The 16020-nt window shown below is 40.8% G+C and overlaps 1 protein-coding gene across 1 annotated transcript in view; it reads left to right on the forward strand.

The window, feature by feature from the left end:
- snrnp40 (small nuclear ribonucleoprotein 40 (U5)) overlaps window positions 1-10826 on the forward strand; it is a 15080-nt gene extending 4254 nt beyond the window's left edge. Inside the window, exons 3-10 of the mRNA XM_060942913.1 lie at window positions 1-74; window positions 6050-6215; window positions 7332-7454; window positions 7554-7674; window positions 7782-7864; window positions 10232-10293; window positions 10374-10477; window positions 10610-10826. The exon at window positions 1-74 is cut by the window's left edge and continues 20 nt beyond it. Coding sequence (XP_060798896.1) covers window positions 1-74; window positions 6050-6215; window positions 7332-7454; window positions 7554-7674; window positions 7782-7864; window positions 10232-10293; window positions 10374-10477; window positions 10610-10659 — 783 coding nt within the window. The 3' untranslated portion in view covers window positions 10660-10826. The remainder of the gene's footprint in view (window positions 75-6049; window positions 6216-7331; window positions 7455-7553; window positions 7675-7781; window positions 7865-10231; window positions 10294-10373; window positions 10478-10609) is intronic.
- Window positions 10827-16020: the final 5194 nt, after the last annotated feature.

Raw genomic sequence — 16020 nt, forward strand, 5'->3', positions numbered from 1 at the left:
GAATGTGAGAACTTTGCCACACTAAAGGGCCACACCGGAGCTGTAATGGAGCTTCATTATAATACAGATGGCAGGTTTGTATGTTTGGGAGTTGAGATATACTTATGAAGAGCACTCTGATTTCTATGTCGATCGTAACATTAGTCATTTAGACTCTCGTCTGTGAGATCAGGTTCTGTGACTAGGGCCAGTGTAAATACAGGGTGCTTTCACATATTGGCCCTTTTGAATTGAACACTGACTTGTTGCAGTTCATTTAAACAGGTTTCAACACATTAACCACGGTCAGGTGCCGACTAAAACGACTGATCTGAGACCTTCTGTGAAAGGTGGTTGTAGAAACGCCAGAAAGTGTGACTGACCCTAAATTAAGGGTATTGATGTATTTTAAATGGGTCTAAAAATGGAGCTATTCGTGCAGCTAGAACTCTGGATAATATTGACATACTGTGAACTGGCAGTTAATAATGGTGGTTAGTTTCTCTGTTCTGTTATAAAATGCATGCTTTGCAGAGGAAAAGTCACTAAAACCAGTAAGACGTGTCCACCAAAGCCACCCTACCAATCCTGACCAATCGAGGAACTTCGACATATCCAAACGTTTTGGTGCACTTTAAAAAGTCATTGCAGTGTGAAAACAAATGAAAAAGTGTTTAGACCCTGGTGTGTTTTTCCCTTTGAACAAATAAGAGAGCTTGCAGAGTCTGAATCAAAGCGAAATTGATTTTTATTTGCATTTAGTGTGGTTTGATTTCACAAGGAACATAATTAAATGAACCAAAAGTCATTGGCCGAGGAGCATGTAAAGCTGAAAATGTACTTGTAAAACACGTATTGGTCAGAAATTAGGTGACCGAAAAGAAACTTTTGCCAAGCATGCATAGATGTATTAAAAAAAATACCCAAGCACAAAGAACAGGGAGCTCGTACTAAATAAATGATTTGATAATTATCTAAATCATCATCTTTTGGCTGCTCCCGATTAGGGGTCGCCACAGCAGATCTTTCATCTCCATTGCTCCCTGTCTTCCGCATCCTTCTCGACTACACCTGCCACTTTCATGTCCTCTCTCACCACATCCATGTATCTCCTCTTTGGCCTTCCTCATTTCCATGTGCCTGGTAGCTCCATCCTCAACATTCTCCTTCCAACATGCTCTGCATCTCTTCTCAGGACGTGTTCCTGTACCATCTCAGTCTCATCTCTCTTAGCTTAATTCCCAAGCTCGCCACATGTGCTGTCCCTCTGATGTGCTCGTTCCTTATCCTGTCCAACCTCCCATCACAAACCATAACATCCTCAACTCCTCCACTTCCTCCTGTCTCTTTGTTAAGGGTACGGTCTCCAATCCCTACATCACAGCTGGTCTCACTACTGTCTTGTACATCTTACCTTTCACTTTTGCTGGGACTTTCCTATCACAAATGACTTCTGAAATCCTTTTCCAACTGCTCCACCCTGCCTGCACTCTCTCTCACCTCACTATCGCAGCCCCCATTTTCCTACACAGTTGACCCCAGGTACTTGAATTCACCAACTTTCTTTATGTCTACTCCTTGCATCTTCACTACACCCCATTCATCCCCATTCTCATTGATGCACATGTATTCTGTTTTGCTACTGCTCACCTTCGTTCCAACTGCACACCTCACTGCTGTTTCACTGTTCTCATACATGTCTTGTACCACTCTGATATACTTCTGATTCACTCCACACTTTCTCATACAATACCATAACTCATCTCTCAGCACTTTATCGTATGCCTTCTCCAGGTCTACAAACACACAATGTAGCTTCCTCTGGTCTTCCCTGTACTTCTCCATTAACAAAAAGCAAAAATTGCATCTCGGGCGGCACGGTGGTGTAGTGGTTAGCGCTGTCGCCTCACAGCAAGAAGGTCCGGGTTCGAGCCCCGTGGCCGGCGAGGGCCTTTCTGTGTGGAGTTTGCATGTTCTCCCTGTGTCCGCGTGGGTTTCCTCCGGGTGCTCTGGTTTCCCCCACAGTCCAAAGACATGCAGGTTAGGTTAACTGGTGACTCTAAATTGACCGTAGGTGTGAATGTTAGTGTGAATGGTTGTCTGTGTCTATGTGTCAGCCCTGTGATGACCTGGCGACTTGTCCAGGGTGTACCCCGCCTTTCGCCCGTAGTCAGCTGGGATAGGCTCCAGCTTGCCTGCGACCCTGTAGAACAGGATAAAGCGGCTACAGATAATGAGATGAGAAAAATTGCATCTGACGTGCTCTTCCTCGGCATAAACCCGTACTGCTGTTCACCGATTGCTACCTCTCTTCTCAATCTCGCCTCCAATACCCTTTCCCATAGCTTCATGGTGTGGCTCATCAATTTTATCCCTCTGTAATTACTGCAGTTCTGTACATCTCCCTTATTCTTGTATATTGGGACTAGCACACTTTCTCCATTCATTCAGCATTTTCTCATTCTCTAAGATCTTATTAAACAGTCTTGTTAGGAACTCCACAACCATCTCACCCAAACATCTCCAAGCCTCAATCGGGATACCATCTGGTCTGACTGCTTTTCCCAGTCTTCATTCTTTTCATGGCTGCCCTCACCTCATCCTTACTAACCAACTCTGCTTCCTGATTTGCTGTCTCCAGTGAATCTGACCTTTTCTCTCTTGGATTCTCCTCATTTAATAAATCCTCAAAGTACTCTTTCCACCTTCTTAATAGACACTCTTTGTTTGTCAGCACATTTCCATCTTTCATCACGCTTACCTGCTGTACATCCCTCGCTTCCCTGTTTCTCTGCCTAGCTAGTCTGTACAGGTCTTTCTCTCCTTCTTTGGTCTCCAGTCTTTCGTACAACTCCTGGTATGCATCTGCTTTCGCCTTCACTACTGTTCTTTTTGCCTTCTGTCTCGTCTCTCTGTATAACTGCCTGCTTTCCTCATCTCTCTGATCATCCCAATTCTTCTTTGCTAGCCTCTTCTCTTTTATAATTTCCTGCACTTCTTTGTTCCACCACCATGTCTCCTTGTCTTCCTTCCTCCTTCCTGATGACCACCCTAGCACCTTCCTTGCCGGCTCTCTTACTAGTATAGGAGTAGTATCCCAATCTTCTGGCAGACTTCCATTACCACTCAATGCTTGTCTCACTTCTTCCCTAAACTCCTTCTGATGTTCAACCTCTTTTTATTTATTTATTTATTTTTTATAAAGTTTCCACCACTTAATCTTCGGCTCCACTATTTCACGCTTCCTCTTTTTCACTTTCAAGCTCATCCTGCACACGACCACTCAATGTTGTCTAGCTACACTCTCCCCTGCCATCACTTTACAGTCTCCAATCTCCTTCAGGTTACCCCTTCTGCAGAGTATGTAGTCCACTTGTGTAGATCTTCCTCCACTCTTAAATGTCACCCTGTGCTGCTCTTTCTTCTCGAAGTATGTATTGACTACTGCCAAATTCATCCTCTTTGAAAAATCAACCACCATTTGCCCTTCCACATTTCTCTCTCTTACACCATATCTGCCCATCATGTCCTCATTTCCTCTGTTTCCCTCGCCAACATGTTTGTTGAAATCTGCTCCCATCAGCACGCGCTCCTCCCTCGGTATACTTTCTACCACTTCATCTATCTTTTCCCAGAAAAACTCTTTCTCTTCATTCTCATGTCCAACCTGTGGGGCACACACACCAATGATTACCACTCCTTGAATCTCCAATTTCATGCCTATCACTCTGACACCCTCTTCACATCAATCACACTGTTGACCAACTCTCCCCTCAAAACAATACCAACACCATTTCTCTTTCCATCGACTCCATAATAAAACAGCTTGCATCCACCTCCAATGTTCTTGGCCTTGCTTCCTTTCCACCTCGTCTCCTGCGCGCGCACACAATGTCCAACTTCCTTCTTTCCATCATACCTGTTAACTCTCTCGCTCTGCCAGTCAGTGTTCCCACATTCAGTATTCCTACACTCAATTCTAAGCTCCTTCCCTTCCATCTTTCACGCTGTCTCCTAACACGCCTCCCCCCTCTCTTTCTACTTCTCCGTTTTGGCGCAACAGTAGCACACTTTCCACCAGCACCCTGTTGACCAACAGTATCGGAGGCGGCCGTTCTTAACCCGGGCCCCGACTGATCCAGTATGGTAATTCTCTTTTCAATCCACATGTTAGATTTGGGCGGCATGGTGGTGTAGTGGTTAGTGCTGTCGCCTCACAGCAAGAAGGTCCTGGGTTCGAGCCCCGGGGCCGGCGAGGGCCTTTCTGTGTGGAGTTTGCATGTTCTCCCCGTGTCCGCGTGGGTTTCCTCCGGGTGCTCCGGTTTCCCCCACAGTCCAAAGACATGCAGGTTAGGTTAACTGGTGACTCTAAATTGACCGTAGGTGTGAATGTGAGTGTGAATGGTTGTCTGTGTCTATGTGTCAGCCCTGTGATGACCTGGCGACTTGTCCAGGGTGTACCCCGCCTTTCGCCCGTAGTCAGCTGGGATAGGCTCCAGCTTGCCTGCGACCCTGTAGAAGGATAAAGCGGCTAGAGATAATGAGATGAGAATGAGATGTTAGATTTGGCACAGTTTTACGCCGGATGCCCTTCCTGGCGCAACCCTCTCCATTTATCTGGGCTTGGGACCAGCACCAAGAGTATGCTTATGTACCCCCAGTGGCTGGATTATTTGATAATTATTTAAATAAATAGTTTAAAATGTTCTGTGCATGACATCTGGTGTTTTTGCATTTACAGTTTTGCAGTTCCTCGTCCCATGTTGTCCCATTTTGGTGCAGACTGTTATAAAACTGTTCTCACCAGTAACGAACTAAACCAAAGTTCACTAAGCCGCAACCAACAAACCTTTAGGTGGATTGCAGTGAGAACGTGATTTGGTTCTGATCCAGCTACAAGATGTAAAATGTGCAGTGTGTTCTGGCTGATGAGTGGCGTTTGTTTCAGGTGCTTTCACGTGTGCAGTGTTTAGTCCATTAGAATTGAACCTTGGTGCATTTTTTTTCCCCCTTTGATACGGTTTGTTTGCACAAACGACAGCACAGTAATCTCACTCAGCTGCAGACCAGGATAACTGGTCAGGGAGCATCTGGGCAACATGGTCTCGGTCTGGATCCTAGAGAACTCCTGCATGGTGTGATTGCAGCAATAAAAATTAATTTGATTTTTGAATCAGCCCAACTGCAGGAAGTGAACCAGCATGGTGTCTATTTTGGTTTGCAGCATTTCATGTGAAATGCTAGACTTAGTGCTGTCTCCCTGTTTTGATTTTTGTGAATTTGACTTGGCAAAGGATTGTTTTTTCCTACATGGCACCCAGCATGAATCAATTTCACTCTGATGCAGACTCAGCAACTGGACAAATAAGTGTGACTAGACAGGGACACTCTAACGAGTGCAAACCCCGCCTTTTCCCTATTAAAATACATTGGGCGAAAATTTCGAAGTTCTGCCATGACCTTTGACCTCCAAAATTTAATGGTTTCCTTCCTGGGTGATTGGCAACACGTAAAAAATTTGGTCCAAATCGATCCATTGGTTCTTGAGATATCTTGCAGACACACAGACAGACAGATACACACACACACACACACACACACACACACACACACACACACACACACACAGACTGACGCAGGTGAAAATAATAACCCCTCCGACTACTGTTGGCGGGGTTAATAAAAATAGACACACGATGCAAACTGCGCCAAAGGACAGAGCTGTAGTACTGCAGGAGCACTATGTATTCTAGATAAGAGAAAAATGTGCATTATTTTCAACTAGTTGTGTATGTAATTATTTAATATTTATGTTGCACCAACTTTGCGCTCATTTGATTTCTGCAATTTCTACATGCACTTTTGTTGCTATTATTTTCTGAATAATGAATGAGTTAGATCAACCTTTTTTCATTCCTGCCCCTCTCCCACGCATGTGTGCATGCTTCTTACACTTTGGAACCTGCAGAATGAAACAAGTTTCAAAGAAGCAGAGTCAACACTGCGAGTACAAGATGCTTTTTGAACACCTTTTTCAGATGTCTTTTGTGTGTCCTCTTTTCCCCCTCAGTCTGCTCTTTTCAGCCAGTACGGATAAGACGGTTTGTGTGTGGGACAGCGAGACGGGTGAGCGCGTGAAGCGACTGAAAGGCCACACGTCCTTTGTAAACTCTTGTTTTCCTGCTCGTCGTGGTCCACAGCTAGCCTGCACTGGCAGTGATGATGGAACTGTGAAGGTAAATAAGACCAAAATCAGAATCGCATGATAAGCTACACATGAGGGATGAGGATTTTGGATGGGATGAGCTCATTAAAATCTTTGTGCTTTTGTTGTACGCTGGGACGGATCACTCGGGTTATGTTCAGCGGGAAGGATGAATCAGAATTTTGTAGGCTGTTTGATCTGGACTAGAAAGATATTTTTCTGCAGTCTGAACAACAAAAAAAGTGAAAGCTGAGTTTTCTCAAGTTGTATGTGGTTGGATCTAATTAAAGTTTTGACTATTTCTGGAGTTCCTGAACAATCAAATCAGATTTTTTTTTCTCTCTCTCGCTCATGGCTGTCACTTAATTTGTGGTGCTTCTTGACACCAAGAATTTGCAGTGAGACACATTCCGATGATGCCACAGCCATCGGAGGACCAGAGTATAAAATGGTCTAATTAGCCCATCTCTCTGTCTGAGAAGGGTGGGATTATTTTCTCTTTCATTGTTTAATGTATTTCGAGCCTAACACAGGTGGATAGGAAGTTATGTATACAGAACAGGATGGGTAGTGCTCTCGTCCAGGGATGTGGTGTGTCATATCTACAAAGAAACGCATGTTTATCTGTTTGCTCCTGTCAGGATAGGGAAGAACTGATTAGTGGGTGAAAATGACTGAAAAATTGGGTATTAAAAAAAAAAAAGAGAGAGAAATCTATGACAAGAACAAATGTGGGCTAAACATTGTTTTTCTGTTAATTACTCCTAGTACATGGTGAAGCATACAAGCATTTCATTGTCCACTTGTGATTTGTTTTGTACACAGAACAAATAAACCTGAAGGTACTCAAGGAAAAAGTTGCTAGCAAATGCAAATTAAAAGTAAAAATTTAATTGCACAATTTGTAATTTGCATATGAAACTGTCTGTATTAATTTGCCTAACTGTGCAAACAAGGTCTGGATGAAATACCTTCTGACAAACCTGCATGTGTTAATGTAGCATAAATCAGCTTCTCCTAAGTGGATACTCCAAAATGATTGGAATTTGATGTTGATCATAAATTCAGGCTTTGGTGACTTGTTCGTATGATCTTGTTGTGCAAATCTAAACGTTTAGTAAAGAGCTAATTGTCGCTTGGTTTTCAGCTGTGGGACATCAGGAAGAAGGCGTCTGTTCATACGTTTCAAAACACATACCAGGTTCTAAGTGTTACCTTCAACGACACCAGTGACCAGATCATCTCAGGAGGCATCGACAATGACATCAAGGTATAGCATCACAGTGTGTGTCACAGACATGTTCACACACCGCTTCGCTTTGTGTTTCTCAGGGCGTTTACTGTATGTGTGTGCGCGCGCGTGCTGCAGGTATGGGACCTGAGACAGAATAAGCTGATTTACAGCATGCAGGGACACGGAGACTCGGTGACAGGACTCTGTCTCAGCTCCGAGGGATCCTACTTACTGTCCAACTCCATGGACAACAGTGGTGAGTGGCTGCTTTTGGCATGTGCAGGAAGGAAATGCAGGATTAGTGCGCGAGACTAAAATGCTGCATGTTAACTCTTCTAAAATGACCTCTCCGCTGTGATTTAGTGCGCGTTTGGGATATCCGTCCTTTTGCCCCGAAAGAGAGATGTGTGAAGATTTTCCAGGGAAATGTCCACAATTTTGAAAAGGTAAATCGTGCAGTATGAAAAAGTGCAGTAATGGTGTTTGTGTTGTATAATAATCTCTTGGTTTTTTTTTTTTCCCCCCACAAATAACAGTTTAGTGTTACATGGGGTGGTTGGATGTGTGTTCTCTAATTTGTAAATTTGGGTAAAACGGAGAGAACAAACCGTTACAAATAAGTGGGTTGGGTGTGGGTTTTTGTTTATTTTTTATTTATTTATTTATTTATTTTTTTTTGTGTGTGTGTGTAAAGCAACATTAAACTGTTTAAATGCAAAATTCAATAGAATCTTTTGATGCATAATGAGGGATTTGCATGTGTTCATTTTTGATAAGCAGCCAGTAATATATTGTATGTGTCAAACATCTGGGGACACCTGCTTATAGAAGGTTTTATTTATTTGTACAACTCCTATACTAGGCGGCACGGTGGTGTAGTGGTTAGCGCTGTCGCCTCACAGCAAGAAGGTCCTGGGTTCGAGCCCCGTGGCCGGCGAGGGCCTTTCTGTGTGGAGTTTGCATGTTCTCCCCGTGTCCGCGTGGGTTTCCTCCGGGTGCTCCGGTTTCCCCCACAGTCCAAAGACATGCAGGTTAGGTTAACTGGTGACTCTAAATTGACCGTAGGTGTGAATGTGAGTGTGAATGGTTGTCTGTGTCTATGTGTCAGCCCTGTGATGACCTGGCGACTTGTCCAGGGTGTACCCCGCCTTTCGCCCATAGTCAGCTGGGATAGGCTCCAGCTTGCCTGCGACCCTGTAGAAGGATAAAGCGGCTAGAGATAATGAGATGAGATGAGACTCCTATACTATTTTTAAAATGATGATGATGATGATGATGAATAACGTATGGAATTACACAGTGGCCAGTCAGTTGGTTAATTAAACAAAACTAGCTTCATGAGGGTGAATCTCCCAGGAGGCTTTTCTTAGGATTCAGAAATAAGGAGAGCTCCTTTCTATTTCTCTGAAGTTTTTAGTGAAATTGACTTTTGTGGAAAGAATACATTTAAAAAAAAACCCCAAAAAACTGTTTTAAGTAAAAACTACCTATTCAGAGATGAATTTTGTTGTGGGTGCTTCACTATTTGCATTTGGAGCAAATTTCTCTTTTAAATGCAAATCTGTTAGCACTTTTTTTAAACTGTTTAATGGGGCAAAAGGTGTCATTGGTTACTCATAGGTAGTTAGTAACCCACCAATAGTGCATCATAAAACTAGTATACGGTTAGTACTAGGTAAGAACAAAAACATTCTGTATGTGTGTATCATTTTGCTTTATCAGTTATTGTAGAAAACCATTTCAACCATTTTCTACCACATTGTCATTTAAAGATCTGTCACATGTACAGAAAAAACAGCCGAGTAGAGCATTAAGGGTAGGAAAATTTACACACTCGTTTAGAGGCTGTCCACACGGCAACGGATTCAGGTGAATCTGATAAAATTGTTTGTCGTTTCGGCCTGGCGTCCACACGGCACCGGCGTTTTGGGTGCCCCAAAACGAGAACGGGTTCCAGAGTGGAAAAATCTGGCAACGGCACCGTTGCGAAGTCGTCTGGAGGAGTAGAACGGGTTTGTTTACGATGACGTCACAACCACATGACTAGAACAAGCAGCACTCTCGCTGTTTTGTATGAACCACTGCATTGCATTCACTTTTGTATACAGCTTTTCTTTTAAATAAACAAGTAACTGAACCATTTCTTGAATTTCTTTTTTTATTGGATAAGACTGCTTTTCAAAATGTTCACACACAATAAGAAAATTAAGTTATATAAAACTATGCACACTAATAAAACTAATTTGTACACACAGAAGGCACGATTTCCTCGCGTAGTCGCAGCCATCTTCTTGTTGTTGTGTGTTTGTTCCTGTGAGTGCTTCACGCCGGGTAGAAGAAGGGGTTTATGCGCATGCGTCCTACTTCTTCTATTGTTCTGGTGTCTCCGATAGGACCGTCTTACAGCGCACGTAGAGGTGTGGCATGTGTATTGCATCGTTTTCAGCGAGCGTTGCGTTGCCATATGTACCTGATATTTTACTGATCCATTGCCCATGTGGACGCGATATTATTGTTATTATTATTATTATTATTATTATTTATTTTATTTTATTTTAAATTATTTTTAATAAAATCTCGTTGCCGTTGTCGTGTGGATGTAGCCTTAGTCTTGACTAGCTGTGAGCAGCACCTGGATATGCGTCAACTGCGTTTATTAGATAGTGTTCCATCTCTCTTCTCACTCACTCTACCATTTGTATTATCTAGTCTTTTGCGATCACCTGTCCTAATAACCGACTGCACATTGTACTGTTGTGGTTGTGCAAACTGATGCATGTACTGAATGTTTTATGAATTTCTTTTGTCCAAAGAATCTTCTGCGCTGCTCTTGGTCACCAGATGGCAGTAAGATAGCAGCAGGCTCCGCCGACAGGTAAGACAATGTGTGCATACAGGCGTATATGAGCATTCGGATTAATGCCTGGAGAATAATTCTGCATGTTTGCTTTTTAGGTTTGTGTACATCTGGGATACAACCTCTCGTAGAATCCTTTATAAGCTTCCTGGTCATGCAGGATCAGTCAACGAGGTGGCCTTCCATCCAGAGGAACCTATCGGTAAATGCGCCTTCAGTTGGTTTTGCCCTTTTATCTTTAACACAGAGGAAATTTATACTGTGACTGAAAAGTTTGTGTTTACTGTCTGCTTGTTTTTTTTCTGTTTAATGATGGATGTTTTTTCTTCCACAGTTCTGTCTGGATCCAGTGATAAGCGGCTCTACGTAGGGGAAATTCAGTAGTCTGTGTGTGTGTCTGTGTGAGAGAGAGCGAGTGAGAGAGTTTGGAGGTAGGGGTGGGGATTCATGATCTTGAAAAACAATTACATTTTGAAACAATCCTTGGCGGTGGATAAAATGTTGGACTCCTTTTCTATGCTTTTAATAAACTTTTTTTTTTGATAAATGAATTTTGGTGTTTTTTTTTTTTTTTTTTTTTTTTTGATCAGTATCAACTTCTCGTAGCTGTCCTGGTCAGGTGGATATACTGGAATCTTTTTCAATTACAAAAAGACCTTGTCAGACTATTTAACAGTTGCGACAATGGAACTACATTTGTTAGACAGTCTTGGTGTGAACTCGAGCCAGTCATCTCCAGGCATGCAGTATTTACGTCCACTCCACTATATGATTTCTATTAATATTTATCCAGCTGTTTGGATTACTGTTTCTATTTTCAGTTTGTCCAGTGTTTTAGAGAGCACTGTATAGAGACTGTAAGTGTAGGTTTACATTTCAAGAAGAAGAAAGCAACAAGACATTAAGTGGGTTTCACAGATGTTCCTTCATTATTTGAGTAATAAATTGGGCCTTTTTTCATGTTTGGGTATTACTAATGGGAAACAAAATTATATTGGTTCATTTGCATATTTCTTTGAGTGTGAAATAAATATCCTCCAATACCTTAGGTATCCATTGTTTGCCTCTTTAACTGCCTCCAACCTCCTCCATGTTCTCCAAACAGACTTTGGGTCTGTTCGCCTACTCTTGTGCACGTTATTTCTAACCTGTGCTAGATTGTGTGCCCATTTTTCTGAACATACAGCCCTAATTTCAAAAAAGTTGGGATGCTGTGTAAGACGTAAATTAAAAACATGGTGATTTGCGAATCATGGAAACCCTATATTTCTTTGGAAACTATACAAAGACAACATATCAAATGTTGAACCTGAGAAATTAGGGGTGTTTTTTAAATATATGTTCATTTGAATTTAGTGCCAGCTTAAAAAAAAAAAAAAAAAAAAATCTAATTAGGTTATTAGTAACATGATTGGGTATAAAAAGAGCATCCCAGAGAGGCTGAGTCTCTCAGAAGTAAAGATGGGGAGGGGTTCACCGCTCTGTGAAAGACTGCGTGGGCAAACAGTGCAACAAAGGATAACGTTCCTCAATGTAAAATTGCAAAGAATTTGGGGATCGCATTTTATGGTACATAATGTTAAAAGATTCAGAAAATCTGGAGAAATCTCTACACAAGGAACAAGGCTGAAAACTGACATTGGATGCCTGTGATCTTCAGGCCCTCAGGCAACACTGCTTTAAAAATAAACATGTGTCTGTAGTGGATCTCACTGTATGGGCTCAGGGACACTTCCCAAAACCATTGTCTGTGAAAACAGTTTATCACTGCATCCACAAACGCAAGTTAAAACCAGATATAAACATCAGAAATGCCGCTACGTTCTCTGGGCCCAAGCTCTTTTACGATGGACTGAGGCGAAGTGGAAAGTTGTCCTGTGGTCTGACAAATTAAAATTAGAAATTATTTTTGGAACTCATGGATACAATGTCCTCCAGGCTAAAAAGGAGAGAGACCATCCAGTTTATCAGTGCACAGTTCATAAGCCAGCATATGTGATGGTATGAGGGTGCATTAATGCACATGACATAGGTAGCTTGTACATCTGGGAAGGCATCATTAATGCTGAATGATCTATACATATTTCAGAGCAATGCGCTGCCGTCCAGACAAAACTTTGTCAGGGAAGGCCTTCCTTCTTTCAGGAAGATAATGCCAAACCACTTTCTGCACATATTAAAATTACATGGCTCTGTAATAAGAGTCCAGGTGCTAAACTGGCCTGCCTGTAGTCCAGATATGTCTCCCATTTAAAACATTTGGTGCATTATGAAGTGCAAAATATAACAAAAGAGACCCCAAACTGTTGAGCAACTGAAATTGTAGATCAGGCAAGAATGGGACAACATTTCTCTTTTCAAAACTACAGCAATTGGTCTCCTCAGTTCCCAAACGTTTACAGAGTGCTGTTAAAAGTAGAGATGATGCAACACAGTAGTAAACATGCCCTGTCCCAACTTTTTTGAAACGGGTTGCTGACATCAAATTCAAAATGAGCATATATTTTTCAAAAAACAAAATTTCTCAGTTTCAACATTTGATATGTTGAACTATTTTCAATGAAATATAGGGTTTTCATGATTTGTAAATCATTGCATTGTATTTTTATTTATGTTTGACATAGCTTCCCAACTTTTTTGGAACTGGGGTTGTATATCTCTGTCAGAAACACTTCCAGGCAAAAAGTTTATAGAAGCCAAACCCAATCTCAAATTGAAAAACGTACGGGTACATTACAATAAGATAACCCTGGCTTGTCTGAAGGAAGGATAGTGCACTTTCACAGTGAACTTTAAAAGCCATAATCAGTTGAGCTCAATCATCAATTATAACCTGCAATGAAGAAAATCATGTGTCATATTTTTCTAGTAACACAGTAGGCACCGTCTGTGTTTTCAAACAAAAACTACCGACATAGTCTATTTTTCTTTTTGAATAAATAAATGGCAGCAAGCTGCAGACAGTTAATAACTGTAATTATAGTAATGATGTTCTTAAGCCATTTATCTTGCTGATTTAACATTTTGACTAAATTGTTGTCAGGGCGTTTTTCATTTATGCTGCCATTCCTTCATTTTCATACTTTGGGGATGGACGAAAGCCTGGAGGTAAGAAACACATTTTGGCGAAAAAAAAGAAAAGAAAGATGAATACAAAAACATATCAGGTAGACTTTGCATAATAGACTATTGATCTAATAGTAGATATTTATGGAAGGCGTTCCCACCCCAAGACACAGATACCTAAATAGCAAAAAAATAAAATTGTGCAAAAACACTTAAACACTATCACTTATATGAAGCGAGGTCTTGTATGGTGGGCCCAGTGCATGCTGTAAACAGTCTGTAAAATAAAGTAGAAAGCAGCAATATTGCCATATCATAAAAAGATGGAAATTAAGTTTTAGTCTTTAGCCTTTATTTGAAACAGAATGGCATGTTGAGAGGAGTATATTGTAGATGGTGTCTGTGATAACTCTTCATTCTCTGTGGGCAGGAAGTTGTGGGTATTCTACCTTTGGTTCATGGTTCGGTATGTCAGAGTGTCTCTCTCGTTGTATAATGTCAGTGTTGTGTAGAACTACACATGCCACAATAATACTGTCACACTTTCTCATTAGGGTGACTCTCAGCCCACACTGCCACTGATGATGTCTATAAGCATCTCAGTGCTGAGTCAGTGGGGCAGGTTTGGGCTCATGGGAGAGGTCATCAAAGACTGCAGACAAAACTCACTCTTTCTCCAAGAAACAGACTTTGAACTATACTGCACATAGATGGGAGGAAATCAGTTATTTAAAGGCAAACAAAACCCAAAAAATAAACACCATTTGCTGTTTACGGCACATGCCCTGATGTGCCTCCTCACGCATGTTTAAATTAAAATAAAACTTTTTAACCATTTTATCCGTTTTAAAAGTTATGATGTTACTAAAAATAGGCTTACCTGGGTGCAGCAATTTGCAATGAAACCAGATATCCACTTGTGACGTAACCAGTTCACTAGCATGCCATTTCCCTTAGTAACACCGAGCCATTAAACAAAGTCTTCAAATACCTTCATCTCACTGCTCTCATGCGTGTGCGTGCGCACGTGTTTTCACTGCTTCAAATGGGTTGAATACAGAGAAAGAATTTCACTGTGCTCTCATGTATGTGTGACAAATAAAGGCTTCCAATTCTAAAACTCTAAGCAGAAATTTTCTGTAATCGTGTGATTTTTTTTTACTGCTAACAAAATACGTAAATCAACAGACTTCACTTTTATGAAGTTTAAATCTCACACAGCTAGATAACGCATATGCAGTACTGACACAGATACCGGTAAGCAACAGTCACAGCAACGTGATTCTTGACATCTAAAAAGATCACTTTTCTCAGTGAATAAAAACAAACAAAATCATGTCACATAAAAATACAAGGAAAATGTAATTCTTTGAAGAAAGAAACACTACAAGTAGCCAGCAATGGAGCATTTATAGGCAGCTAAAGGCCCCCAAAGGCTGGGTATGTGCCTGCTTACTGTTTGCTTGTGTGTGTGTTCATTGCTTCAATGATCTGGCTTACTATTACACCCAAACACTTGATGTTCAGGCATCTTTAGGGTTGTTTACAGCAATTAGAAGCTATGTATCCACTAGATCTCAGCCTCGGTAAGTCGTGTAAGTTGCGTAACCATCTCAGATTCCTTGCGTAATTTGTACTCAGCGTGCAATATTTTAACCTTAGAGAGAGTAAGATGGTCATGCCAAGGGACATTTTATTTTAAAAGAAAAAATCTTTATATAGTACGCAAGTACAAATATGAACTAATGAACGCTCGAACATGTCTTGTATGGATATTATCTGTCAGTGTAAAGGAGTTTATTTTTTGGGTTTTGTTTGCCTTTAACCTTCCATTAAGTTAAGTTAGACTGAAAATTTGTTGCAAAATATGGAATCAAATCTTTGAGTTAAATCCTGATCATGGATTGAGCTTAGCCATTTGCTTCCAATCTTAACAATGACATGGGTGAGCTCACAATTATCACTCAGCAGTGTTATTTATGTGGAGATTAGCCGACAGAATTTTATTATTTTATGTTAGAAGACTTAGAACTGGAAGCCAATATTATATTTTTACCTCCACATTAATATTGTGGACCGATTTCTAGTTCAGATAATATCCTTTCTTTATTACATGATTATAAATGGTGCTAAATTACTCACTATTTGAAGCCTTTCAACTAATTTTTATGGAGCATAATTGACAAACTTGCAATTCTGTTTATTGCAATTTTTATTTCTAAAAAATAAATATGGAGAAAAGCAGTGATTGCTGGTTGATGTTGTATGGAAGGACTAAAATAAAATCTAATACCTATCAACAGCTTGACAATGAAACTATTAGGGTTGAGCAATCAATTATATCACAAGGTCTCATCAAGGGCATAATAAAAATGATGTTGGGTAAACTATTACACACACATGCACACAAAAAAAATTATTTTAGGTTTGCAATGGCCTATTGAGTTTCCACCAAATAACAAAAATGGCAAACAAAAATGTTGTAACCCTTCAAACCAAAAAGCACTTACATTATGGTTCTGTCACCTGCCCTTTTATGTAATTTGTAAATTAAGTGAACAATGTGTGTGTGTGTGTGTGTGTGTGTGTGTGTGCACGCGCATCAACATATAGTTTCTACTCAAAAGGTATTTTGAGGGGAAAAGACAATAAATAATCTAAACTGTTCTTGTTCATTAC

The sequence above is a fragment of the Neoarius graeffei genome, chromosome 16 (assembly GCF_027579695.1).
Source record: "Neoarius graeffei isolate fNeoGra1 chromosome 16, fNeoGra1.pri, whole genome shotgun sequence".
Lineage (NCBI taxonomy): Eukaryota > Metazoa > Chordata > Actinopteri > Siluriformes > Ariidae > Neoarius > Neoarius graeffei.